Below are 27731 nucleotides of genomic sequence, written 5' to 3'. Positions count from 1 at the left end.
TTTCACACCTATTTGAACAAATGCACTTGGCACTCATAGGGTTAATGAAAGCAGGGGGTAACCCTAATAGAGATGTGGGTTGTCAGAGCTTTCTTGATGCTGAGTTGTAAGGATCTGCAGACAGACCGTGGAAGCCCACTGTCTGTCAGCGACGTGGGAACCCCTAAGGAGGGCCAGGTCGCCACCGCCTGCGGTGTGCCCTCTCTGACCCTGCCACCGATGCCTCGCAATGGTGACCTGCCGCAGCTGCCTACAGCTTACACTACGGGTAGAGGAGTCTGTAAGGCCGCTGTATACACCGCCTGTTACAGCCCAGCCTCTTCCTTCCTACAGAGCTGGCGTTGTATGGACAGGCGCCATTACCCACACCGCCGACTCCAGAAACTGTGCTCGTGGCGCGATCTCCGCTTACCAGCATAGTCCCAGCGCTTCCAATCCGCTGTACTTTCTGTCACAGGGTGCAGAAGAATAAACAAAACATACAAATGAACGGGAGGCGTCTAATTGGTTGAGCGAGCATCCGCGATGTGCCACTGACAGCTGCGCACACAATTTGTCTTATGTGCAGCTGGGACTGCACATAGGATGGGATGTCATACACATGCAATTTCGGAGGATTTTTACCTGCTTTCTCGGCCCGATCCGCCGCAAATCTGGTCAAAATGACATAGTGTATGAGGCCTTTAACTGTGATCATGGACAATAGGCCTTCTTGTTGGACTGCTAATCTTTGGATCCCAGCGATCCGGTAAACCCTGCCCCAGAGTCTCTCCCCGCCCATGTGCACAGCTGCAAATGAGTTTGCACCCATACACGCAGGGGAAAACCCATTCGTAATCACTAGCTTTCAAATAGTTTTCTCCCTGTTCGCAGCGCTGAGTATGCCAAGCCTTACTCAGCGCTGCAATCGCTGCGGGGAGATGGAGACCTCCCTCCCCACGGCCGGGCCCACCTGCGGTTTTATGCAGCACTCCCAGGAAATGCCAGGGTGCCACCTTGCAACTGCCCCTCGGCTGTCAGTCAGCCATCACTGACTCATTCTATAACTGACAGGACTCCTAGTCCATGTGTCCCCAGCTGCTACAAGCTGCGCCTGGAAGATGGTGCGCACAGAACATAAAAGTTCACATTTCAAAAATATATTGTGTTAAGACTTAATGTCCTTGGTTGCAGATTTCGGGTGCTTGCAGTTCTGTTATCTTGAAGCAAGAACACTAATAATACTTGGCACTGTATCCTAGTATTCCAGCTGCATGGATTTTAATCGGCCCATTTTTGTTGTTTATTTCTGTCATTTTGTTTTTTATACGTTGGGCTGCCTCCGGCTAATGTCATTCGTTCATGGAATAGCCCACAGCCCGCGTCCCACATCTCGTCGTGCACAGGGGGAGACGGTACCACTGTGGCAAGTAGGAATATTATCTTCGATTTACGTTTGACGAATTAGATGTCTGTATGATTCTTTTTAATGAGGAGTTTTATACATTTTTGCTTTAGTTTTAGAACTATTTCTCTGGAATGCTGGCCACCACCCTTTGCCACCGGCAGTGTATGCAGGCTTGAATCAGGCCCTTGGTACGGGGGATAGATATGTACGTGGAGAACGGGTGTCTCGGCTTGTCGCGTATATACCTGCGTGAGCGAATTTGCGCGGCGGCTGAGGAGATAATGGAAGGGGATGTACGTGTGTACAGGGCAGATTGATAACAGCAGCTGACAAGGTTACGCTCACCTGTACTGGTATAAAGGTGTAGTCAGGTTTGTGACTCTGTGCCCGTGGTCTGTTGGCTGTTGATAGTGGACCGGCGCTAATATTAATGTAGCTGAGTTGCCTTCTCCCAGGTTTATACTGTTCCGGCATTACAATATTCACGCACTCATCCTCCACGGGCAAATCCGTGGGAATATATCCCTTTGATGTTCTTCAGACTTTTTCATTTTATATTAGTGAGAAAGTACAATTGCTTATCTACATAGAATACATTGTAAAATGCTAAAGGTTTAGATTTTTTTTTTTAGTATACATAAAAGAAACACACACACACACACACACACACACACACGTGCTATAAACAGATACAAAATAAACAGTAGTTTTATTTCATTTTCCACCTTTATGCAGCAATAACGTTGGCATAGTGAAGCCGTTTCTAGCCCAATTACTTGTGAGCTGCCGGTCTCACCAAATATGTATGAGTGTAGCGTCCGCTCTTATCCCCCTACAATGGAACTTCTTTTTTTTTTTTTGCATTATCTCTGAAATAAAACGTTAACCCTTAGTGCCGCGGTGATGACGTCCGTTTTTCTCAACCAGAAGACGGCAAAAAATAATTTACACATCCTGACGTTTGTATAGTCAATGACCCCTTTACATCAGGATGCAGTCATAAGGTCGACATTTAAAATGTCAAATGATGTTAATGTCACATTACTGGGGCAGTACGGATGGTGTAATGGTTATAGCATTACTGCCTCACAGCACTGAGGTCATGGGTTCTATCCCCACCATGTGTTATATATACGGGGCAGTACGGATGGTGTAATGGTTAGTATTACTGCCTCACAGCACTGAGGTCATGGGTTCTATACCCACCATGGGCGGTATTCAATGTGAATACCTGCGAGGTGCAGCGAATCCTTTTTAGGATTCGCTGCACATTCGCCACGTTCCGAAGCCAGCGGGCTCCGGTATTCAACGTGTCAGGGGCTCGCTGCCCCTGACTGGTGAATATGAGCTCCTGCGGCGAATGCCGCAGGGAGCCTGAGGACGGTGCCAGGGGTGCCAGCAGGGGAGTGTATATTCACTATACCCGATCGTAACATTGGGTGCAGTGAATATATGAATATGTAATGAGTGGCTCCGGCGCCCCCTGCTGGCTGCTGTGTAAAAAAAAAAATATATATATATATTTTTTTTAAAATTAAATATATATTCATGTGCTTACAGCACATGAATAAAAGTAGCATGCCCCTCCTCAGAATAAAATTCCTGATTTTTTGACACCAAATGTAAAAAACAAAACACTTTATTTTAAAAGTTCACATTCCACTTCTCCATAAAAAGATAGCGATTCCTACTCGGTGAATCATGGCGAAAAAAAACTTCAAATGTATTCGCCATGTGGTCATTGAATAGGGTGATTCACCGTTTTAGTCAGATATTCGCCAAACAGCACAAATTCGCCATAAAAACATGGCGATTCAGGCTCATTGAATACCGCCCCATGTGTTATATATACTGGGCAGTACAGATGGTGTAATGGTTATAGCATTACTGCCTCACAGCACTGAGGTCATGGGTTCTATACCCACCATGGCCCTAACTGTGTGGCGTTTGTATATTCTCCCCGTACTTTTGTGTGTTTCCTCCGACCAAAAATATACTGGTAGGTTAATTGGCTCCTACCAAAATTAACCCTAGAATGTCTGTGTGTGCATGTACATGTGGTAGGTAATATAGATTGTAAGCTCCACTGGGGCAGGGACTGATGTGAATGTTCAACTATACTCTATAAAGCGCTGCGGAATATGTGTGCGCTATATAAGTAACTGTTAATAAATAAATAAATAAATTACCGACCACTATGTCAACCGAACAACTCCCCCCCCCCCCCCCCTTCCCACACCCTAACCAGGTTAAGGTTAGGTTGTGGAGGGGGGAGGTTAGGGTTAGGCACTGGGGGAGAAGTTAGTGTCAGGTTGCGGAGCGAGGCAGGTTAGGGTTAAGGCCCCCATACACTAGCCGATTTTGGTCCGATTTCGGGCAGATCAGTTGGATCTGGCCGAAAGCGGACCAAAATCGGCTAGTTTTGATGTCCCCTCAGATCCGATGTGCGGTCCCGTGCGCATCGGATCTGCGTCGGGTGGTCGGACCTGCTGCACGTCCGACCACCCGACTTGGGACCTAGTGGGGCGGCGCGGCGATGGAGGGAGCAGGGGGGCCTGGGGACGCTGCGGGGGACACAGGCGGCATAGAGCCGGGCAGGGGGAGCCGGGAGCTGTCAGTACTGAATAAAAAAAAGCCCATACAATGAATGGGCGGCCTGTGATTGGCTGAGCGCTCTCTCAGCCAGTCAGCAATTGGCTGAGAGAGCGCTCAGACAATCACAGGCTGCCCATTCATTGTATAGGCTTTTTTTTCTAGCACTGACAGCTCCCGGCTCCCTCTGCCCGGCTCTATGCCGCCTGTGTCCCCCGCAGCGTCCCCAGCCCCCTTGCTCTGTAGCCCGCGTCCCCCCCCCCCCCCCCCCCCCCCCCCGCTCCCCGGGTTTTTGACATGTGATAAATTGAGACATAGTTACATAGTTACATAGTTACATAGTAGGTAAGGCTGAAAAAAGACTTGCGTCCATCTAGTTCAACCTGGTATAGATATCCATTGCTGATTTGGTAGGTTCTGGTATTTTACAGACAAATTATATTTCTTATTTGTACCCATGGATGTTTTTCTCCAGTAAATGTCTGTCCAACTTTGCCTTGAACGCATTTAATGAGCCAGCCGTTACCACCTCTCTGGGAAGAGAGTTCCAGAGTTTGACTGTTCTGACCGTAAAGAAATTCTTTCTACTAGCTGAATGAAATCTTTTTTCTTCTAATCTATACTCATGCCCTCGCGTCCTAGATTCCTTTCTAGTAGAAAATAGGGTGTGTGACAGTTCCTTATATTGGCCCTTGATATACTTGTACATGTTGAGCATGTCCCCCCTTAAACGTCTCTTTTCTAATGTAAATAGTCCCAATTTGCTTAATCTCTCCCCGTAGCTTAAATTCTCCATTCCCCTAATAAGCTTTGTTGCTCGCCTTTGGACTTTTTCTAATTCTATGATGTCCTTTTTATAGTGTGGGGCCCAGAACTGTACTCCGTACTCCAGGTGAGGTCTCACCAATGCTTTATATAGTGGCATAATTACCCTTGAGTCCCTAGCTTCCATTCCCCTCTTAATACATGCCAGAATTTTGTTGGCCTTTTTTGTAGCTACATTACAATGGGCACTACATCCTAGATTGCTGTCTATTTGGACTCCTAGATCCTTTTCAAGTATGGAATTACCCAGTTCCTCTCCGCTAAGGTTGTAACTTGCACACTGGTTGTGTCTCCCAAGGTGCATAACCTTACATTTATCTACATTGAACCTCATCTTCCATTTTTTTGCCCACTCATCTAGAATTGCAAGATCATTTTGAAGCATGGTGACATCTTCTGGTGATTTGATGACTTTGCTAAGTTTTGTATCGTCCGCAAAGATGGATACATTGCTGAGTAACCCTATCCCAATATCGTTAATAAAAATGTTAAACAAAATGGGCCCCAAAATCGAACCCTGGGGCACTCCACTTAGTACCGGTATCATATCTGATACGGCACCATTCACAACCACTCTTTGTTCTCTATTACATAGCCAATTCCCTACCCATCTGCAGATATTTTCACCCAATCCTAGGTTCTCCATTTTATTAATCAATCTCTTGTGTGGGACAGTATCAAATGCTTTAGCGAAATCTAGGAAAATCACATCTACAGCATTTCCATTATCGAGGTTTTTGCTAACCTCTTCATAGAACCCTAGTAGATTAGTTTGGCATGAACGATTTTTCACGAACCCATGTTGGTTAGTACTGAGTAGACGGTGATGATCTAAATATTCCTGGATACCATCCCTTAAAAATCCTTCAAATAGTTTACCCACAATTGATGTTAAACTAACGGGTCTGTAATTAGCTGGATCTTCCTTTTTTCCTTTTTTGAATATTGGCACTACCTCTGCTATTCTCCAATCTTTTGGTACTAAACCTGACGATAGTGACTTGCTAAAGATATAATGTAGGGGGGTAGCTAGTTCATCCCTTAATTCCATTAATACCCTCGGATGAATCCCATCTGGCCCTGGTGACTTATTTGTTTTGAGTTTGCTTAGCCTCAGTATTATTTCTTTCGGCGTGAAATCCACAATGAGATCTGGCTTATTTGTCCCGTTTGTGGTAAATGTTCGTTCCACAGTCTGCTCTCCCTTAGTAAATACTGATGAGAAGAACTCATTTAACAGTTTTGCTTTTCCCTTGTCCTCAGTAACACTTTTTCCACTAGTATCAGTTAGTGGGCCTATGTTTTCCTTAATTAAACGTTTACTATTTATGTATTTAAAAAACTTCTTTGGGTTGGTTTTGCTTTCAGTGGCTATGCACTCTTCATATAATATTTTAGCTGCTTTGATTACCCCTTTACAAGTTTTGTTTGATTCTTTGTATTTTGCGAACGCCTCCTCATTCAAGTTATTTTTATAGAATTTAAAGGCTCTGGTTTTATTGTTGATAGCTGACCTTACTTCTTTGTCCAACCATGGTGGCTTTTTTTTGTTGAATTTACCTTTAGTTACTTTAGGAATGTATTCAATAGTTAGTGAATCAAGCACCTTTTTTAGAGTATCCCACATTTCCTCTGCATTTTTTCCTTCCATAACCGTTTCCCACCCAATTCCTGTTAGGGCTTCCCTGAATAATTCAAAGTTCGCTTTTCTGAAGTTTAGTATTTTTGCAGATCCTTTTTGATGTAATTTACTGAAGTTGATTTCCAGTGAAACCATATTGTGATCACTATTCCCTAATTGTTCAATTACTTTTGTGTTTGAAACTAAGTCTGTGTTATTTGTTAATACTAAGTCCAAGAGTGCCTCATCACGAGTTGGAGTTTCCACCGTTTGTGTAATAAACTGGTCTTTAAGTAAGCTTAAGAACCCATTGCTTCTTGCTGATTTACCTGTTTCGTTTTCCCAATCAATGTCGGGTAAATTAAAATCCCCCATAATTAATACCTGACCCTGATTTGATGCTTGTTTGATTTGGTTTAAAAGAAGAGACTCCTCCCTTTCATTTATATTTGGTGGTCTATAGCATACCCCTATTATAAATTTGTTTTTTGGTTTCTTATTATTGTCGGTTATCTCTGCCCACACTGTCTCCGAGTTGTCGTCTTCCAGGTCTGTGCTCATATTTTTCTCACATGATGTTAAGTTATTATTTACATATAGGCACACACCCCCGCCCCTTCTATTTTCCCTGTCTTTCCTGTAGAGTGTATATCCCTCCATGTTTAATGCCCAGTCATGCGACTCATTACACCATGTTTCTGTAATACCAATGATGTCGTAGTCATCCCTACTGATCACCGTTTCAAGCTCCCCGATTTTACTCACTAAGCTTCTTGCATTAGCCAGTAAGCATTTTAATTTATGTTTATTTTTAGATATGGCTCTATTATTGTGATTAGTTTCACCCCAGGACCCATTTGAATTCTTTACTAGCTTCCTCTTTCCCATCTCCCCTTCAATAGACTCTCTACAGGCGTCCCTAACATGCACACTGCCTGCCCTCTCCATAGTTCCGGGAATTCTTCCTCTGTCATTCCCTCCTTCCCGTATACTAAGATCATCTGTACCTAAGAACTGTAATGGGGTAACGTGACTGTTACAACATAACATTTTATTACATGACATTCCTGATGCACCCTGAGAGTTACCCCCGATTATACCCTTGTTATGTCCCAGGACTTTGTCTATGTCTCCGTCCCCCCCCCCATCTCCTTCCCCCATATGATTCCTGATCCCAGTCCGGCTTCTCTCCCTGATGGTCCCATAATGTCTTGCTGCCCCCACCCCCCCGTCGCCTAGTTTAAAATCTCCTCCAACCCTCTAACCATCCTTCCCCCCAGCACCGCAGCCCCCTCCTCGTTCAGGTGCAATCCATCACGGCAAAAAAGATGGCGCCTGACCGAGAAGTCCGCCCAGTGTTCCATGAACACGAATCCCTCTTTCCTACACCAATCCTTAAGCCACACATTTACCTCCCTGATCTCCCTCTGCCTCCCTGAGCTAGCGCGTGGCACTGGTAATATTTCTGAGAAAATTACCCTAGATGTCCTCGCCTTTAATTTCTTACCTAATTCCCTTAGGTAAAAAATGGCACATCAAGTGCCAATCTAATCAAGCTCCCCCGGGGACCAGCCGGGGAAGCTCAGGGGGAAGTCGGGGGCGACTTGTCCTAATGACAAGTCGCCCTAGTGTATGGGGGCCTTTAGGTTGTGGAGGGGGGAGGTTAGAGTTAGGCACTGGGGGAGAAGTTAGTGTTAGGTTGCGGAGCGAGGCAGGTTAGGGTTAGGTTGTGGAGGGGGAGGTTAGGGTTAGGCACTGGGGGAGAAGTTAGTGTTAGGTTGCGGAGCGAGGCAGGTTATGGTTAGTTTGTGGAGGGGGGAGGTTAGGTTTAGGTTGTGCAGCAGGACAGGTTAGGTTGTGGAGGAGGGAGGATATGGTTAGGCACTGGGGGAGAAGTTCGTGTTAGGTTGCGGAGCGAGGCAGGTTAGGGTTAGGTTGTGGAGGGGGGAGGTTGGTGTTAGGTTGTGCAGCGGGACAGGTTAGGATTAGGCACGGGGGATTATTGCTGTGTTTCGGAGGGGTGAGGTTAGTGTTAGGTTGTGCAGCAGGACAGGTTAGTGTTAGGTTGTGGAGGGGGTGGTTAGGGTTTGGCACTAGGGGAGAAGTTAATGTTAGGTTGTGCAGCAGGACAGGTTAGGGTTAGGTTGTGCAGTGGGACAGATTAGGGTTAGGTTGTGCAGCGGGACAGGTTAGGGTTAGGTTGTGCAGTGGGACAGATTAGGGTTAGGTTGTGCAGTGGGACAGGTTAGGGTTAGGTTGTGCAGTGGGACAGGTTAGGGTTAGGTTGTGCAGCGGGACAGGTTAGGGTTAGGTTGTGCAGCGGGACAGGTTAGGGTTAGGTTGTGCAGCGGGACAGGTTAGGGTTAGGTTGTGCAGCGGGACAGGTTAGGGTTAGGTTGTGCAGCGGGACAGGTTAGGGTTAGGTTGTGCAGCGGGACAGGTTAGGGTTAGGTTGTGCAGCGGGACAGGTTAGGGTTAGGTTGTGCAGCGGGACAGGTTAGGGTTAGGTTGTGCAGCGGGACAGGTTAGGGTTAGGTTGTGCAGCGGGACAGGTTAGGGTTAGGTTGTGCAGCAGGACAGGTTAGGGTTAGGTTGTGCAGCGGGACAGGTTAGGGTGAGGTTGTGCAGCGGGACAGGTTAGGGTTGCAGTGTGGGGCAGGTCATTGTTAGGTATAAGAGGGGGGAATGTTATTAGGCAATCTGCACATGCTCAGTAGACTCCGACTACAGGTTCTTCTAGGGGCAAGGGGTCATAGTCAGTGCTAGGAAGGGGGGGGTACCGCATTATTCAGTCTCGGAGGGTACATCCACATGTTCTAGGCAGCACTTTCTATACATAGTAACTTTCCAGCCCTCTCCCCACTTCCTACATGAAACCACCTTCTATAATGCATTTGCATCGGCTTGCCGTTTCCCGCACCGGAGGATACGCTTTGCATGTCATACACATCAGCGATGAATAGAGATCATCAATGCTCTGTTTTATTCTTCCCCCATCACCGCTGTCTTTGACAATTAATATTTAATTTGGGAAATGGCACGAAGAATGACACTTAAAAGAACACAGGAAATCTAATTTATTCTGCAATTCTCAAGTGGACTTTCCCGGATTTGAAAGCCTTGAGAATGTAGGTTACGGCACTCCTGGAGACAGCCCCTGTGCCGCGCGGCGGAGACGCTCGCTGTGATTCCGCTTCTGCTCCCAGACAGCAAAACTATTAACGGCTCTGAACTGGGTGTTACGGGGGGAATAAGACGTCTGTCTGTAACTGCGCTTGTTAGACAGTCGCGGCCTTTTGTACTGATTGGGCCATCGCTCAATGGGACCGATTCAGGATCGCTCATTGCGATCCGAATTTGGCCTTATTTTTGCGCATGTGCAAACCCCAGCTTTGTTACACACTCGCTGGGACGTTGGTTGCGGGGAGGGAGGGGGGCGGGCACTGAGCCGTAGCAGGGGCCTGATTCGGACGTGCATGCATATGGTACACCGTGCACATGGCACCGAAGGCAGCGAGAGTGATTGACACACTGTCTTGTGATCGGCTGCATGCCGCCAGGCTTTTTTGGCGTTCCCCAGAAAACCGTCACGTTCCCTGGCCATCAGGAGGGAGGGCCGCTGATCAGCTGCCTCGTTCTCCCCACGGTCTTTGCAGCTCTCCGAGCGAGTCCTGGCGCACTCAGCGCTGCGATCAGGGGGAAAAAATTCATTTGACGGTAAATCATTTTTCACCTGTGCGCATCGCAGCTGTGCAGAGAGACTGTTCAGCCGGGGGCGACTGCTACCTGCTTCCGAACACTCGCTGCACAGCGAACAGGTATGAATCAGGCCCATAATGTATACATGGCAGGGGAGGGGGGGGGTGAGGGGGGTTGTTACATAAGAAGAATTCTTTCTGAACAGTTTCTTCTAGAACGCAGCAAATTCCGTTGTGCATTGTTATGTTTGCAGCCAGTATGAGGGCGCCGGGGCTGATCCCCTACTAAGCAGTTTGGCTGCAGTCGCCGTGCGCTGGTTCTCTACTTCTGCCCATAATATCTTATCCACGGGGCACTCGTCGTTAATTACGCATTTGTTGTAAAGAAAGCAGCGGTGGGAAAACGTTAATTATATTCACTCGTTTAATTCTGATTAATGTGCAGCGTTTTCATTTTTAACAACTTGGCAATTGTTAGACAAACTAACACACACTTAACCATTGCACGACCGATGTGACAATCGCGCAATCATCTGCTGGCGGGAGACGGGGATTGGGGTGTTGTCAGTGTCTGACCTCTGTAGTTGTGTACTGTGATATTGCGTGACGTGTAAGTGGGCATGTTTCTGTATTTAGGTGAATCTCGGAAGCAACCAATACCTGTTTTCCCTGGTGGCAACACCGAAAATGATGCCGTGTTTCTCACTGAGACACGACGTGGACGCGCTTCTGTGGCAGCCGGTGGCCGCTGACGGTGATGATTTATGTGAGCATGCCGCCACTTTCAATGCTCTTGGTAAGCAATTCATTTTCATTTGATGATTCTACCATCGTGTCTGTGCGGTGGGGGGGTGGGGGGGTGGGTGGGGGGGAGATTATACTCCAGGACGTTCAGGGAATGATCAACTGTGCACCTGGAACAAACCATGCTGCAATGCAGGGGGGAGAAAGATATTTATCAAGTTTGTAATGTGCAGGATAATAATTTGTTGCTTCTGCATGTAGACCACACAACCTCCCACCCCTCCTGCACATGTTACATCTGCCCCCCTGCAGTGCAGCATGGTGTTACCCAGGTGCTCAATTACTGGCTGCTTATGCATGTAGCCCACACATGCTGAGCAGCTTTTTTCTCACACTGCAATGTAGCTCTGAGCTTACCACACTCCCCTCCCACGCCTAACTCTCTGCACATGTTACATCTGCCCCCCTGCAGTGCAGCATGGTGTTACCCAGGTGCTCAGTTACCGGCTGCTTCTGCATGTTGTCAACACATATTGAGCAGCTTTATTCTCACACAGCACTGTAGCTCTGAGCTAGGACACGCCCCTCCCACATCTAACCCTCTGCACAAGTTACATCTGCCCCCTGCAGTGCAGCATGGTGTTACCCAGGTGCTCAGTTACCGGCTGCTTCTGCATGTTGTCAACACATATTGAGCAGCTTTATTCTCACACAGCACTGTAGCTCTGAGCTAAGACACGCCCCTCCCACACCTAACTCTCTGCACATGTTACATCTGCCCCCTTCAGTGCAGTGCTCAGTTACTTGCCCTAAAGTCAGTATCGGGCACACAGTGTGAAGAGCAGACACGTTATGAACAGGACTTTAAAGAACAAATAAGTGCTACTCAATCCTGTATTAGACAATATAACCTTCCCTTATAACACATTTGTGAAAGTGCTATCCGTCACAACACTCAATCATTGCGGTGAGTCCTAGTTGCATTCTGGCAGCAGGAGAGAACAGCAGGAATGACAGGTTTTGCTTTGAACCTACATATAATCCAATGCTTTGCCTGCATTGATTGCCTGATGTGTGCAAATAAGAAAAAAAGTCTTCAGCAGGGTGCGAAAACAAAATTGGTGTTGGGACGCAAGTGAGCGGACATGTGCGCCGAAGCCTATATCTGCTGTGGTAACGCACGGCTTACCCAGTGACCAGGACGGCCTACGGACCACTGTCATGAGCCTCGGCCTTTATATTCACTTGCAAGATTAAGTCCTGTTTCCATGGCAGCAGAATCGCACCGATCACCCCTGTTTGTTTAGCGTTGACGAGAAGAAAAACTCCTATTAATACTGTGCTTAATGACCTGAGAATACAAAACCATCTTCCCAGCCCAGCAGCCAGAGGTCATGTAATTGTGTGTAGTCCGCTGTGGAGTGATGCGTAAATGGTGAATACTGCGGACCTTTAACCCCCTCTGTACATAATGTTCCGTCGCTTAATGCTAATGCAGTAATGATGGGATATTGGTAAATACAGAAAGCTCTTTCCTTTTATCCTCTGAGTTCTCCGATTACAGCCGATGGGTGCGCAATTTGGTTAGGAACCTAGTTGGTACTTGTCTAGTTTCACGGCGGCAGTTATGTCATCAGCGTAGTGTCCCTGTCAGAATCAGCATATTGTCCCTGCGGCCAGCGTAGTTGGCGTAGTCAGTCAGAAGTAGCGTCATGTACCCTTAGCCGCTTAGCCTAGTTAGCGTCCCTGTCAGAGCCAGCGTAGTGTCCCCGCGGCCAGCGTAGTTAGCGTAGTCAGTCAGAAGTAGCGTCATGTACCCGTAGCCGCTTAGTGTAGTGTTCAGCGTAGTCAGAGCCAGCGTAGTCAGTCAGCGGTACGCAGTTATCGTAGTCAGTCAGAAGTAGCGTCATGTACCCGTAGCCGCTTAGCGTAGTCAGCGTAGTGTTCAGCGTAGTCAGAGCCAGCGTAGTGTTCCCGCGGCCAGCGTAGTCAGTCAGCGGTACGCAGTTATCGTAGTCAGTCAGCGGTACGCAGTTATCGTAGTCAGTCAGCGGTACGCAGTTATCGTAGTCAGTTAGCGGTACGCAGTTATCGTAGTCAGTCATCAGTACATTGGTGTATGATATGGCAAGTGTGAATGTTTTCTGTAAACACCCTCACTATCCACGCCAGCCCGAAGCGTGGCGAGCACACGCATTACGCATCCTCCCGACTTGTTCTTAACCCCACTATACAAGTTGACGGGCAGTTGATTTTATAAAGTGTGGCGGGCGCAGCGAACCATCGAGCCCGAAGCTTGGCGAGCGGATGCGGAATACATGTAAAGTAATCTGCGTGCCCTCGTGGGGCTCGCTGCGCTCGCCACACTTTAGTGGAGAGGGGATCATGCGGGAGCTGGTGCTGTGTGAGAGGCGCTCAGTAGGCTTGCCAGGGACACCGGGGACAGAGCTGCAGCTCCCGGGGACAGTACGGTGACTATGCTAACTACGCAGGGCTGCCGTGGAGACACTACGCTTACTACGCTAGGCAGCCGTTAGGCTACGCAGACAGCGTAGCTTAGGCTGCCGCCGTGAAACTACACAAGTAAGGCAGCCGTTGGGCTACGCTAATAACGTAGCGTAAGCTGCTGCCGTGAAACTACACATGTACCACCTAGTTATACCACCCAAACCAGTCACAGTATCATTAGAGATTTATATTATTTATACATGTACGTAACAATTATACGTTTTGCAGCCATAGTGTTGTTTATTAGTTTAAGTAGCAATTTATTGCTTTATAGTTTACTAGTTAAAAGCTTGTTAAAATGACGGACACGAGAGGCCTGGTTACGGGTGTAAGCTCACCAGTCCCTGCACAGCTCCTGGCCAGTCTGGTGGTAGTGGAGACCAGTAGCTACCAGCAGCTTGTCAGAGAGGTCTGGGCTTTGGCGATATTGGGTGTTGGTGGGGCAAACACAGGACCACGCCCCTTCACCAGGGAGCAGTGTATATATACAGCTACTGATCCGGTTATCTGCCTCCTCCTCACCCGCAGCCTCCTCATCTGCAGCCTCAGTGCTGACCCGTTCTCCTCATGGTCACTGCACTGCAAGTAACCTGGGGTGCAGTATAGTATATGGAGGAGGGGGAGCGTTATATGGTGGGAGCAGTATATGAAAGATTTGGGAGCCATGTATATAATGTGAACTGTATGTAGGGGATGGGGGGGTGCATTGTAAATGGGCCAAGGCCTCTTCCCTTCCCTTTTGCATGCAAAAACTTATTTAACAATACTTTATTTATTTCTTGTCCCTCCACATTTCAGGCTACGTCCAGGCATCGAAGCAGGATAAGAAGTTTTTCACGTGCGCCCCCGATTTTTCCTACGCGGCTCTGTGCGAGTGTGTACGCAGAATATTCATCTACAGGCAGCCCACACCGATGGCTACCGTACTGTTCAACCGGAAAGAGGGGAGACAGGTGGGGCAGGTGGCCAAGCAGCAGGTAGCAAGTCTAGAGATCAGCGATCCCATCTTAGGCTTTCAGGCCTCCAACGAGCGATTATTTGTCCTGACAGCAAAGAAATTGTTCGTCATAAGAGTCAATGCTGCCGGCTAATTCACCGGTGCCCCCTGGGCTTCCATCCCTGTTCACGATCGGCCAAAATTCTCCTACGCGGGCTTTTCGAGTTTGCAAACTGCTGGATGTTTTTTTTTTTTTTTATTATTGATTTCATAATATTCTTCTATGTCAATAAAAATATTTTAATGCCAAATCTTCTTGCTTCGTCCTTTATGCTGATATAACAATGGAGGCACAGTCCAAGAATAGCGGCTCCACATCGCAGGAGTACAGCTGCTTTTGTATGACATTTCTGTACTTTTCATAACGTCCGCGTCAGCCTGTCTCTTCGCTTTATCCTATAGATATACATAAAGAACTGGCCTGTCATCCTTAATTATGCTACAATGTTCATAAAGTTAAAGCATCCTCCCTTCCTCCACCAAATAAAGATGGACTTGGCATAAACTAGAATAAAAATCACAACAAACAAGTAAATGCAACACGACACATCTTACCAAGAGTGTAAGTAGTGTCCTGGAAAGATGCAGAACAACGACATTGTGTATCCTGCGGGACGATGTGTCCGAGGCGATGGAATTAACCCTTTGAGTGCCAACATCTGAGAGAGGTGCAAAATATCTGCTAAAAATGCCAGCGTCGCTCACATTTGTTATATAAATAATAAAAAAAAAAAAATATTGTGTAAAAAAAAAAAAAAAAAAATTATTTCCTGTAAGGTAAACGTTACAGGTCATTCTGATGAATAACCATGTTTGCATGTCAATTTTTCGCACCTATTTTGACAAATTCACTCAAAGGGTTCAATTCTGCTCCTTCCGTATGTGACTTAATTACAAAGCTGACTGCGTACGGGGGTGTGGCCAATGCAGGGAGGTGTGGCCAGCCTCCTCTTTAGTAATTATAAACAAATGTGTTATTTGCGTCCGCACCTAATGGACAGGGGGTGCAGGCCTGGGGCATGAATGGCCCACTGGTGGAATGCAGTGGTAGGTGCCCATGTTCAGGGGTGCAGCCATTCTACAGAGGAGGTGTATTTTCATGATGTCTTGCACATGAACAGGGTGCTACTATACACAGCTGTTATCCGTCTGTCATTTATCCTTCCTCATTGTTCTATAAACGCATCGCTCTTCTCTCCCTCGTGTCTGTTCATGCAACCCCTGAAAGTCTGTCTGTTTTATGCGTTTCCCCAATTAAATATAAAGCATGCCCTCTACACCACAGCAGCGTGTGACTGTGGTGTGGTTCCTGCGAATGCCTGTGATGTACAGGTGGCCTTCTAATGCTTGAGCCAAAGGTCATTTTATTATAAGCCAAAATGAGATGAGATGAGAGAAGTTGTGTTTGATACTAGTACAGATTTCAAAGGACAGTGTAGGAAGGGACAGTATTTCACTGGGGAGGTGTGTGACGCCCCCAAATAAGGGTGACTGTAGTCAGCTTGATCCTGCAAGCCCTTGATGTGGAATTACTTTAGTGAGTGCAGACACCACAATCCCTGCAGAAAGGTCCTGATTCAGGTTGGCTTTGTAAGCTGTGAACATCGCTGCCCCGCTGAATATACGCCCCTCCCAACACCACCACCTCCGTATCCCACTTGGTATCATACGAGGGGCTGTGTACGAGAACACATCCCCTCACATAGTCGCTGAGCATCGATTGATTCCTCCCGCCGTCGCAAATAGGTCAGTCTAGACTGACATTTATTTACGGTCACTTGAATGAAGACGGGGCGGGCGTCTGATGTCCTGCGCAAACGCGACCCTTTGGGCTAGAGCACATTTTGGATTGCTGCTTGCGATCCTGAATCGGCCCTAGAGTTTCAGCCCGGAGTACAGCACTGACATTGGGGCAACATTTATGCAAATTGTAGGATCATTAAACTATTTCTTGGGAGAGTTCCATAGGTAGAGCCACATTGTAGTGTCGCATTATACAGAGCCTCAATTTGGGGAACAAAGCCAGTGATATTTTTATATTAATGGGGTTAAAAAACATTGGCCACAGAGTCTGTAAATACATTAAAAGGTCTATCATTTCCTCTTTCATTGTAGAGGTGTATGTGAGCCCAGGGAGGTGAAGGGAGATAAATTTGATCACTTAGTGGCAAAACTACCGGTATGTCTAGCGCACCTGTGTGATGACTTTAAACACACAGTTCCCAGACACACAGGAGTATGCAAAGAAGTTGGGCGCCATTAATTCTGCCGCTACAGAGTAACCAATAACAATAATCAATATCTGACACTCCAATGAATATTTGCAGCTCTCAATTGGGGACTTCTGTGTAACCCAAAAAAACAAACAAGCAAAATACAAACTACCAAAAAAGATAATAAGAGAGCGCACTAGTAGTACTAACATTTAATAATTAATAGCAATTAATTCACACTTAATAATCATGAAATACATAATTTAAAACATATTACACTTAAAAATTGTTAATATGCAGATTAATAGTAACCATGCAGGGACAATTGTAGTTTGGATATGATCATAAGAGCTTCGTCTCTATGATGATCACTGCTTGGTACAGGATTTAATCAATATTCTTGCCTCAGGTGTAAATAATTGTAATCCACAAGGTATTGTGTCACCAACCCCTCAGGGTCAATCATATACTGTAATTTGATGGAAACAGTTTTGCGAATAGAATTTTAAATTTCTCAGTCCATAAACACCTATGGGTACTTGTGTACTTTCACGGCTCCCATCGCATGCCATATGTAGTGGCATGCGATGCGATTTTCCTGTATTTTTATGCATTTTTTTTTATAAAATCGCATGTGATCGCATGAGATTGCATGCGATCTGATGCGATGCGTTGTCATTTTTCACAGAAATTATGGACATGAGTTGACATCATGTAAAATGCACCCCAAATGTCATTTTTCACACTGTACCACCCCCACTAACAATGCCAACCCGAAGCATGGCGAGCCCGCGAGGGGTGGCAGTACGCGTCCTACGACCTTTTCATACCCCCACTATCCACGTCGGCGTGGAGTTGAGAATAGAAAGTGTGGCGAGCCCGAAGCGTGGCGAGCGGACGCGGATACCTTCACAGGTATCCGTGTCCCCTCACGGGCTTCACAGGTATCCGTGTCCCCTCGCGGGCTTCACTGGTATCAGTGTCCGCTCGCCACGCTTCGGGCTCGGTGGCTCGCTGCGCTCGCCACACTTTCTATTCTCAACTCCACGCCGACGTGGATAGTGGGGGTATGAAAAGGTCGTAGGACGCGTACCGCTGCGCTCGCCACGCTTCGGGTTGGCGTTGATAGTGGGGGTGGTACAGTGTGAAAAATGACATTTGGGGTGCATCTTACATGATGTCAACTCATGTCCATAATTTCTGTGAAAAATGACATTGCATCGCATGCGATGCGATTTTACTCTGTATGATGCACATCGTGGGAGCCGTGAAAGCACACAAGTACCCACCTATGTGAAGGGAGACTCAACAAGACCAGGTATTAGTATGAGAGAGGGAGGTATAGGCTGTACACCATTGTCACACCAGTCATGCAGCTAATAAAGGCATGTAATCTATAAATACACATCCTGGGCCCCTGGCTGCGTTCCTGCAGCTTTTTAATGTGTCCTGGTGTATTTATGCTACTTCTGGGTAATACTGTACCATGCTGCACTACAGGGGGGCAGATGTAATGTGCAACAAGAGCTACAGTAGATTGGGGTGGGGCGTGTTTAAACTGAAAGCTAATGTGTAATAATAAAGCCATCTAACATTTTGTGGGCTAAACGCAAAAGCAGCCAGTATTTACCCTGCATGGTGTTACCCAGTTGTGTGCTTTGCTTGCTACTCTGGTTAATCCGCAGGGCTGCAAATTCGCACAACATAAAACTTACCTGTCTACATTCAGTTGGACTGACGCAATGCGCACCAAGTCCCTAGCATCTCCACCATGTTGCCTTCAGGCTAGATAGTTGCTGATCACCATCGTTCTTGCAGATCGTTCTGTCAGCCTTCCAGCACCTGCAGAGGAGATCTATAAGATGTATCTGCAATTACATCCACTTCTTTTGGTGTCACAAATCTTACTGGAACACAATTACGCCTCCGTTTTGCCTCTGCCTTTGTAAGGAAACGGAAATCCTGTGTGCTAACATACTGTATGTGCGCTCAACTTTGGTGCAGATGTGCAGTGCAGAAGTTCTAAGAAGACACAATAAAGGAGCCCCTTTGTGTTCCTTATTGGTCAACCCTATGACCCATACCACCGTCGACATGGTCATGTTAAGATCTCTAAACCTATCGTTAACCATGTCCTAAATCCAAACGGGTACTTATGTTAGTTGGGCGCCCACTATAGTTAGTATGCTCATACCCCACTATCCATGTTGGCATGGAGTTGGTTTTATATAGTGTGGCGAGCGCGAAGCCCCGCGTAAAACTAAGCAAATAGCTTAGTGGGCGCCCAACTAACATATCAGTACCTCTAAACGCTGACATTCACAGTGTGGACAATACTTTCATGTCGCCATTCAGGCCATGGTAAAATTCTGGTGTAGTCAATTGCCGACATAAAGTATAGGGGGCAATTCAATTGTTTTATCACACCCAATCTCCTGTCTAAAAGTGATTGGGGTGGGATTTACTGGTTTTGTTTAATAATGAGCTCACCACACCCCCAATATATCAGGTTTAGCCCCATATTGTGGCTATAGTAGGTCTAAACTAATGGACACAACGTGAAAAGTGCCATTTCCGCCAAATGGGTTGCTCTTTTTTTTTTTTTTTTTTTTTTTTTACCAATTTTAGCTGAACTGTGTGTTCCTGAGGCTAATTGATTCCAACGGAGCAACAATTGCATTGCTCTGTTTGGCGCCACCTAGTGGCAGCCACTGGAGAAAACAATTCTACTCCACCTCAACGACTACACGCCCTCACGAGCAGAGCCATCACTCCTGTTTTCACTTTGTCTGGCCCACAAATCCACGCCTTACAACTCGAGAATGATATTAATACTACGAGCAAGAGGTCGCGTTTTGTATTTAGGGAATGAATCATTTCTCCGTGGTCTCTAGAGAAACACCACTCTGATATCCGCAAAGAAAATGAACAGTTCAATTGCATAAAATTAACTGAAATTACAATAATGTAATCGGTAATTAAAGGACTGCGCAAAACTGACATGAGCCATATTATGTAACCATCTCGCAATCACATTTGTGAAGAGATTAAGAATTGTCTGATTTATCCCCACGGGCAACCTACCATTTCTGGGTACTTGAGAGCTGTGAATTAAGAGCGATTTTGCATCGTCCGATGACACAACTTAATGGGTGCAGTGACTTGTATCCCCAAATCACTTGTCAGTGTGACCGTAAAAATAAATTCCAGACTGTTCAGTTCTCACTAAAGTCAAATTCTACAGTTGCGCCCTCGTACATCTAGGTTCGATACGCCATGCAACCAGGGTAGTGTTTAGATCCCCTTCAGTTTTGACAATTTTCCCATCATGCCCTGGGTCCAAGTATACCTGGAGGGGGATATAAATTTGTGGCGAGCGAAGCGAACCACCATGCCCTAAGCCTGCGAGCGTAGCGAGCCTGTGAGGGTACAATGCAGCTAAAATAAAACAAAATAACCTACACCTATGTGAATTACAGATGAAATAAAAAACGTTGTGAGGGCTACTAACAACTTCCGCCCTCACTGAACGTCACGTCCTGTAATCAATACTGAAGGGGATCTAGTCTCTACCAGCAACCAGTGCCAGGTTTGGGGTGGAGTGATGCTGGGTAGGGGTGGAGTGGGGTGTGTCCATAAAACTGCATCATCGCAGACCCGCCCCCACTACAAAATGCCATGAATGTGAGACAGGGGGCGGGGTCACGATGACACAATTTACCGACTGCTAGAGTTGTGTGTGGTCGCAGGCAGGTGGTGCTGGTTGGGAGACTTGCCCACTCTTTCTGGAGCTTCCTGGCCAATCCCGGGAGAGTTTGCAAGTATGCTTCATACCATTAGTACATAGATCCCTTAGTGTGCGATGGTGGTGCACTACTGCAGTTACCTTGAGCTTGAATGATGTTCACCAGCCTTCATCTATATGGCATGTGTTAGACACCTTCATCGTTATCTTAAAGACATTAAGGTACATATACTAAAGCTTCTAAAAATGAAAAGAGCTGCTGTTGCCCATAGCAACCAAAATAATTCTGTCTATCATTTTCTAGGATGCAATAGAGACGTCTTACACCCACCAGCCGAAACTGTAACCCGTCCATTGTCAGTTCAGATACTGTAGCTCCAGAGCCAGAATATGTAACATGTTTACAAGTCACCGAGGCTGTTTTTCCCTCCTGTAATCTTTTTAAAGATCATGAACTTTGCTTTTCGTCAAAAAGTTTGGCGCTTGTTATTCACTGATTAGATCAGATTGGATAGATTACTTTAATCAGCGCAATTAGCTGTAATTCACAGTTAAACAGTTCCTGGCGGTTCTGCACTGCGCACCGCGAAGCCCGGCGCGTATGTATCATACTTCTGTATTAACACTAATAGGCCGATCTGTGCTGACATTCCATTCGTCCTTTTCAAACGAGTAGAAGTTTGACGGAGCCTAATAACGAAATATAGAAATATAATGTCATTTGTTTTCTTTAGTTGTCATCCTCATTTTGTGAGCTGTAAATGGTAACTCTTCAATAATAAAAAATGACCCTGTGGATCTAATTAAGCAGTATCTCCAAGGTCTACAAAAGGTTTTATTCTTTATATAATGTCTGTGGTACATTTCATTTAATTACCTGATTTGTTTATATTAAGTGATGGCTCCTTGGAGCCATCATGCAGCAGAAACATGATTTCAGTAAACTAAGGAGGTGATACTTATGGATGTCCGGCGGTTGGGTTGTTGGCCAGTCAGATTACAGACGTTGGCATGCCAATGGATGGAATGTTGACGGGGGTCTGGTAAGTATACTTAACTTCCCCCTGCCCCAACCCCTGACTCTCCCTTGTAGGAGCCTGTCTCCCCCTCCCCTCTGCCCGTGGACTGACGCTAACCCTCCCCACTACTGTTGAACCCTATCCCCCATACCCCGCTGAACGCATCCTCTTAGGGGACTGTTGCTAGCATGGAGGTGATAAGACCCTTAGGACTGTCTCCATTTCAGTTCATCTCAAAGGTGTTGGATGGGTTGGGGGTCAAGGTTCTTTCCATCCAGTCACGTTCAGTAACCCCCAACTCAGCACGCCATGCTTTGTAATCCATGCTTTGTGCACTGGGGTGCAGTAATGTTGGAATAGAAAAGGGCCTTCCCCAAACTGTTGCCACAAAGTCGGAAGCAGAGCATTGTTCAGAATGTCTTTTTTTTTATTTTTTTATAGTCAAACAGTCTGGATTAAATGTTTAAATTAATTGTAAAAAAAATTTTATTCAAAAATTGTCTACATTGAATGATGAACGATGTTAATGTTGTTATTTAAAAGTGGCTCTCTGTTGGATTTGCTACTAGCGCTATGGCTGTTGACTCTGATTAGACGTTGGACCTGAAAGGGTTAAGATTGCCCTTCACCGGAGAGGAGGGGCCTAGCAGATACCCCGAAAAGCAGCCCCATGCCATTATCCCTCCTCCACCAAACCTCATAGTTGGCATAATGCAGTCAGGCTGGTAACGTTCCCCCGGTATCCCCAAACCAGGGCTGGGCAATTGCGGCCCTCCAGATGTTGAGGAACTACACATCCCAGCATGCCTTGCATCAGTTTCAGCATGGCCACATAGCAAAACTAATGCAAAGCATCCTGGGATGTGTAGTTCCTCAACATCTGGAGGGCCGCAATTGCCCAGCCCTGCCCCAAACCCACACCCTCCCATCCGACCGCCAAACAGAGAAGCGTGATCCGTCACTCCACAGAACATGTTTCCACTGCTCCAATGTACGTGCTTTTCATCTGACAATTGGCATTGGATGTGGTCATGTGAGGCTTGCATGCAGCTGTTCGGCCATCGAAATTCATTCCTGTAAGCTCCTGCGACACAGATTTTGTGCTCACATTAATGCCAGTGGATTTCCTGAACTATTCCGCTATGGAATTAGCAGACTGTTGGTGACTTTTATGCCCCATGCGCCTTAGCAGTCGTTGAACCGCTCTGTTATTTTACGTGGTCTTCCACTTTGTTGCTGAGTTGCTGTTGTTCCTAGATGTCTCCACTTTCTAATAATATCATTTGCGGGTGACCGGGGAATATCCAACAGGGATGAACTGTCACAAACATTTTTTATTGCAAAGGTGGCATCATATATACTTCCACATGAAGTTAATGTGGAAGATCCAGTCCTGGATTTAGAGCAGCAACAGGGCTCGCGAGATCCAGTCCGGGTTTTCCTAAGATGTATTGTGAATCCCTGTCTAATTAACAACAACTGTTACTTCCTGTTATATGTTTGTCCAGAGCAGAGAGTCAGTGTTCACAATGTCTTTTAGAGCCTGGGGGTAATGAGGGGATCACTGGAGTACCCTTATTGTGAAGCCTGTGTGTTGCCTACTAAAACCTGCCATTGCTGTAACCAAAGAATTTCCAAGATGTTAGCCTGGCATGCTGCCTGCCTGCAACAAATAAAGAACCAGACTTTGTTTCAATCCAGTCTGCGATTCCTTGTCACAATAAATATATGGGTTGGGATCGTTTAGTCGACCATAACTAGGTCAAAAAGCATTGGGTCGACACCACTAGGTCGACATAGGTCAAGGTAGACATGACATTGGCTCGACACTAGTGTTAAGTCGACATGGTCTAGGTCGACAGTCAAAAGGTTGACATGAGGTTTTTGACCCGAATGTCGACACAGTCAACATGGACACAGTCTGAAGTGTAACGCATCCCCTCCCATGGCTCGCTTCGCTCGCAATGCTTCGGGCACGGTGCTTCGCTGCGCTCGGCACACTATTTTATTCTCCCGCCACGCCCTAGTGGATGGTAGGGCATGAAATACCGCCTGTCAGCTCAAAAAACTGGAAAATTCCATGTCGGACTTTTGACTTTCGACCTAGCCCATGTCGACCTAGATCCATGTCGACCTTAAGCCATGTCGTCCATGCTGCATGTCGACTTAGTGGTGTCGACCCAATGCTTGTCGACCTAGTTACTGTAGACCTAGGCGTGCGCAGCACATTTTATTAGGGGGTGCACTGTCAAAGCGTCTCAGCCACACCATTATATCCGGCCTATTTCAGTTTTAATCTTCTAATTAATCTGGGTAAGAGTACATGCAAGTAAAGTCAAAATCCTATCTGGGTGACACAGGTATGTATTGATATGACAATGGTGTAATACAATTAATAATGCAAAACACACATATATGATTGATGGGCGCATATTTTAATGGACTACAGGTCTAAAAAGCAAAAGTCTTTGGTAAAAGGTATTGCTGGTATTACTAGCAGCAATAAGTGTGGGGGTGGTGGCACAGCATTAGGGGGTGCCTGTGCACCCTTACCGCTCAATGTGCGCACGCTTATGACTGTAGACCTAATGACCGTATCACAAATACACACATATAGTGTGTATCCGTATACATACACTATATATTTTAATTTTCATGTGGTATCATTTTAACATTGCCGATTAGCAGGAAGCATTTTGACTTGCTTTTCTTCCCCAGAATTGGTGCATCCACAGTGCACAGCATATATGAAAACGAAACACTATTAAGTGGAAGAGTATACAATTAAGTCATCAGATAATTGGCTCGGCTGCGCAGTATACATGCACTTGAGTAAGGTATACAACAGTAATACGTGATAAATGAATGTGGCTGCGGTAGCTGATTTCACACGGGTAGAAACATTGGACAGTCTTATTTCTTTGTCCTATAATCGCATGTGACACTGGGACGCGTCCGCCTACAGGAAGAATTCCAGCAAACCACTTGAACTGCAGACGTGTGGGGAATGTCTTCCAGATCTCGGAAGGTGAACTAGATTTTTAGAACACGAGAACAGAGGTGTCATGTATATTTCAGGGGCATGTTTCCTTATGGCAGATCGGCAATGCAATGCGTTATCTGTCCAAGAGAAATGTAATTCATATAAACAGCATGAAGATGCAGCAGAAAGAACAAAGATATTTATTTAAAAAGTGTTTTAGTTGCACATCATGAGGGACTTGTATTTTGTGTTACAGTGTGTCGCCCTCAGATGACATCTATATATCAATACTTCCAAGTCACTGCATGTTGTTTATATAAGTAATGATGCCCTCTATATGCAGTGCTATATAACTCATTGGCAAGCGATAAATAAATAATTATAGTAATTAAAAGGGTCACTTGTCATAACTTATATTTTCCGCTGGTACAGTTGCTGATTTTGCAAAGCATGGCGATGTATATAAATCAGCGGTGTAATTATAACTTATTCCAGCAACCTGCAAAAACTAGACAATGCAATTAAACTTTGCAAGTACGACTAAGAGCGGAGAGCGCGGTCTGCAAGCTACGCTGCTATAGAACCTTGTTCATTAGCGTCTGGGCAAAATGTCAGCCTTGTAGACCAAATCTCCAGCAGCATTCATATCTAATTACATCCCATCAGGACTGTCTTGTAATCTGGTGGGACTGCCATGTTATAGATTCCTATCCTTCTGTATCCATCCTATTATCCCTATAGACTGTAAGCTTGCGAGCAGGGCCCTCCTACCTCCATGTCGGTCTGTTATTACCCAGTTTGTTTTATCACTGTTGTTTCCAATTGTAAAGTGCAACGGAATAGGCTGCGCTATATAGAAGACAAAACGATCTGGAGGGATACATAAACTATCCTGATGGTCAAAGACCCACAGGGGCTCCGTAAGCACCCTAACCCTCTTCCCCTACCCCAGGGCTGGGCAACACCGGCCCTCCGGATGTTAATGAACTACACATCCCAGGATGCTTTGCATTAGTTTTGCTATGTGGCCATGCTGAAATTGATGCAAGGCATGCTGGGATGTGTAGTTCATCAACATCTGGAGGGCCGGTGTTGCCCAGCCCTGCCCTACCCTAACCCTCCCTAGCAGGATCCTAACCATAATCCCGCCCCTGCAGCCTGAACCTAACCATCCACACCAGTGCTTAACCTGGGTTGGGATCATTTGGTCTACAGCCTGATGGTCGACACCATTAGGTCGACATGGGAAAAGGTCGATGTTGGTCTAGGTCGACATGGTCATTAATTCGACAATGTTTATGTCGACAGTCAAATGGCTCTCCATCTCGGCTCACTTGTTACACTGTGTTTCCGTCTCGGATCACTTGCATTGTGTCTCCATCTCGGCTCACTTGTTGCATTGTGTTTCCATCTCGGCTCACTTGTTACATTGTGTCTCCGTCTCGGCTCGCTTGTTACATGGTGTCTCCGTCTCGGCTCGCTTGTTACATTGTGTCTCCGTCTCGGCTCGCTTGTTACATTGTGTCTCCGTCTCGGCTCACTTGTTACATTGTGTCTCCATCTCAACTCACTTGTTACATTGTGTCTCCGTCTCGGCTCACTTGTTACATTGTGTCTCTGTCTCGGCTCACTTGTTACATTGTGTCTCCGTCTCGGCTCGCTTGTTACATTGTGTCTCCGTCTCGGCTCGCTTGTTACATTGTGTCTCTGTCTCGGCTCCCTTGTTACATTGTGTCTCCGTCTCGGCTCACTTGTTACATTGTGTCTCCGTCTCGGCTCACTTGTTACATTGTGTCTCTGTCTCGGCTCACTTGTTACATTGTGTCTCCGTCTCGGCTCACTTGTATTGTGTCTCCGTCTCGGCTCACTTGTCACATTGTGTCTCCATCTCGGCTCACTTGTTACATTGGGCGGTATTCAATGACCTGAATCGTTGGTCACAGCGATTCAGATTTTACATTCGCCAGCCATTCACCGGTTTTTTACGTCGATTCGCCAAGCTTCGGGAGTCGCCGGGACTAGCTGTGTCACCCTATTCAACGTGGCTGAGAATCGCCGCCCCCAACGGCGATTCTCAGCCAATCCGGCGTTTCCCTAAACAGCTTCAGTACTGTAAGAAATCGCAGTGAAATGCAAGAAAAATGCAAATTACCCTGAAAAAACGATTCCAATACAGCAGACTGCAAAAGCTGTGTAATCTCCTCAAAGGCCAAACGAAGGAGTGAGGTGGGGAGGAGAATCATGGGTAAGTGAGGTGCACCATGGGTAAGAACAGTGCGTTGTGGGAGAAAAAAAAAATACCAGAAAAAATTAAATTATATATTTGTATAGCACTTCTACGACCATCACATCACAACAGGGCAGCAAATAATAATACATTACACTTGCAGAGTTAAATTGAACACTTAAAACCAATTATTTCACAGGTTCCGATAAAAGTTCACCACAAAAAGATGACGAGGGACACTCGGTGAGGAACGGCGATATGAAACAAGAAATAAGAATCGCCAACTTCTCATTGAATACACTTTTGGCGATTCCCGTCGACTACCGGCGATTCCCCATGAAAATCCCTATACACAAAAACCGGCGATTTGTAGAGAATAACATTTGGCGATTGGTGCTTCATTCACCGGTCGTCATCGGCGAATAGAAGACGTTGAATAGGGTGATTCGCTTTTTCAGCTCAAAAAATCGCCGGCACACATGAAAAAAACACAGAATCGCCATAAAACTTGGCGATTCTGCCTCATTGAATACCGCCCATTGTGTCTCCGTCTCGGCTCACTTGTTACATTGTGTCTCCATCTCGGCTCACTTGTTACATTGTGTCTCCGTCTCAGCTCACTTGTTACATTGTGGTTCCATATCGGCTCACTTGTTACATTGTGTCTCCGTCTCGGTTTACTTGTTACATTGTGTCTCCATCTCGACTCACTTGTGACATTGTGTCTCCGTCTCGGCTCACTTGTTATATTGTGTTTCCGTCTCGGCTCACTTGTTACATTGTGTTTCCGTCTCGGCTCACTTGTCACATTGTGTCTCCATCTCGGCTCACTTGTTACATTGTGTCTCTATCTCGACTCACTTGTGACATTGTGTCTCCGTCTCGGCTCACTTGTTACATTGTGTCTCCATCTCGGCTCACTTGTTACATTGTGTCTCTATCTCGACTCACTTGTGACATTGTGTCTCCGTCTCGGCTCACTTGTTACATTGTGTCTCCGTCTCGGCTCACTTGTTATATTGTGTTTCCGTCTCGGCTCACTTGTTACATTGTGTCTCCATATCGGCTCACTTGTTACATTGTGTCTCCATCTCGGCTCACTTGTTACATTGTGTCTCCATCTCGGCTCACTTGTTACATTGTGTCTCCATCTCGGCTCACTTGTTACATTG

At 46.2% G+C, this 27731-nt stretch overlaps 1 protein-coding gene across 1 annotated transcript in view; it reads left to right on the top strand.

Moving 5' to 3' along the window:
• The window catches only part of NUDCD1 (NudC domain containing 1), a 122863-nt gene extending 108240 nt beyond the window's left edge, over positions 1–14623 (top strand). The window contains exons 10-11 of the mRNA XM_083186474.1: positions 10760–10919; positions 14174–14623. Of these exons, the coding sequence (XP_083042600.1) occupies positions 10760–10919; positions 14174–14466 (453 nt within the window). The 3' untranslated portion in view covers positions 14467–14623. The remainder of the gene's footprint in view (positions 1–10759; positions 10920–14173) is intronic.
• The last annotated feature ends 13108 nt before the right edge of the window (positions 14624–27731 follow it).

The sequence above is a fragment of the Crinia signifera genome, chromosome 5 (assembly GCF_055691185.1).
Source record: "Crinia signifera chromosome 5, ASM5569118v1, whole genome shotgun sequence".
Classification (NCBI taxonomy): domain Eukaryota; kingdom Metazoa; phylum Chordata; class Amphibia; order Anura; family Myobatrachidae; genus Crinia; species Crinia signifera.
The sequence above is the reverse complement of the archived record's forward strand: the minus strand, read 5'-3'. Positions and strand labels throughout refer to the sequence as shown.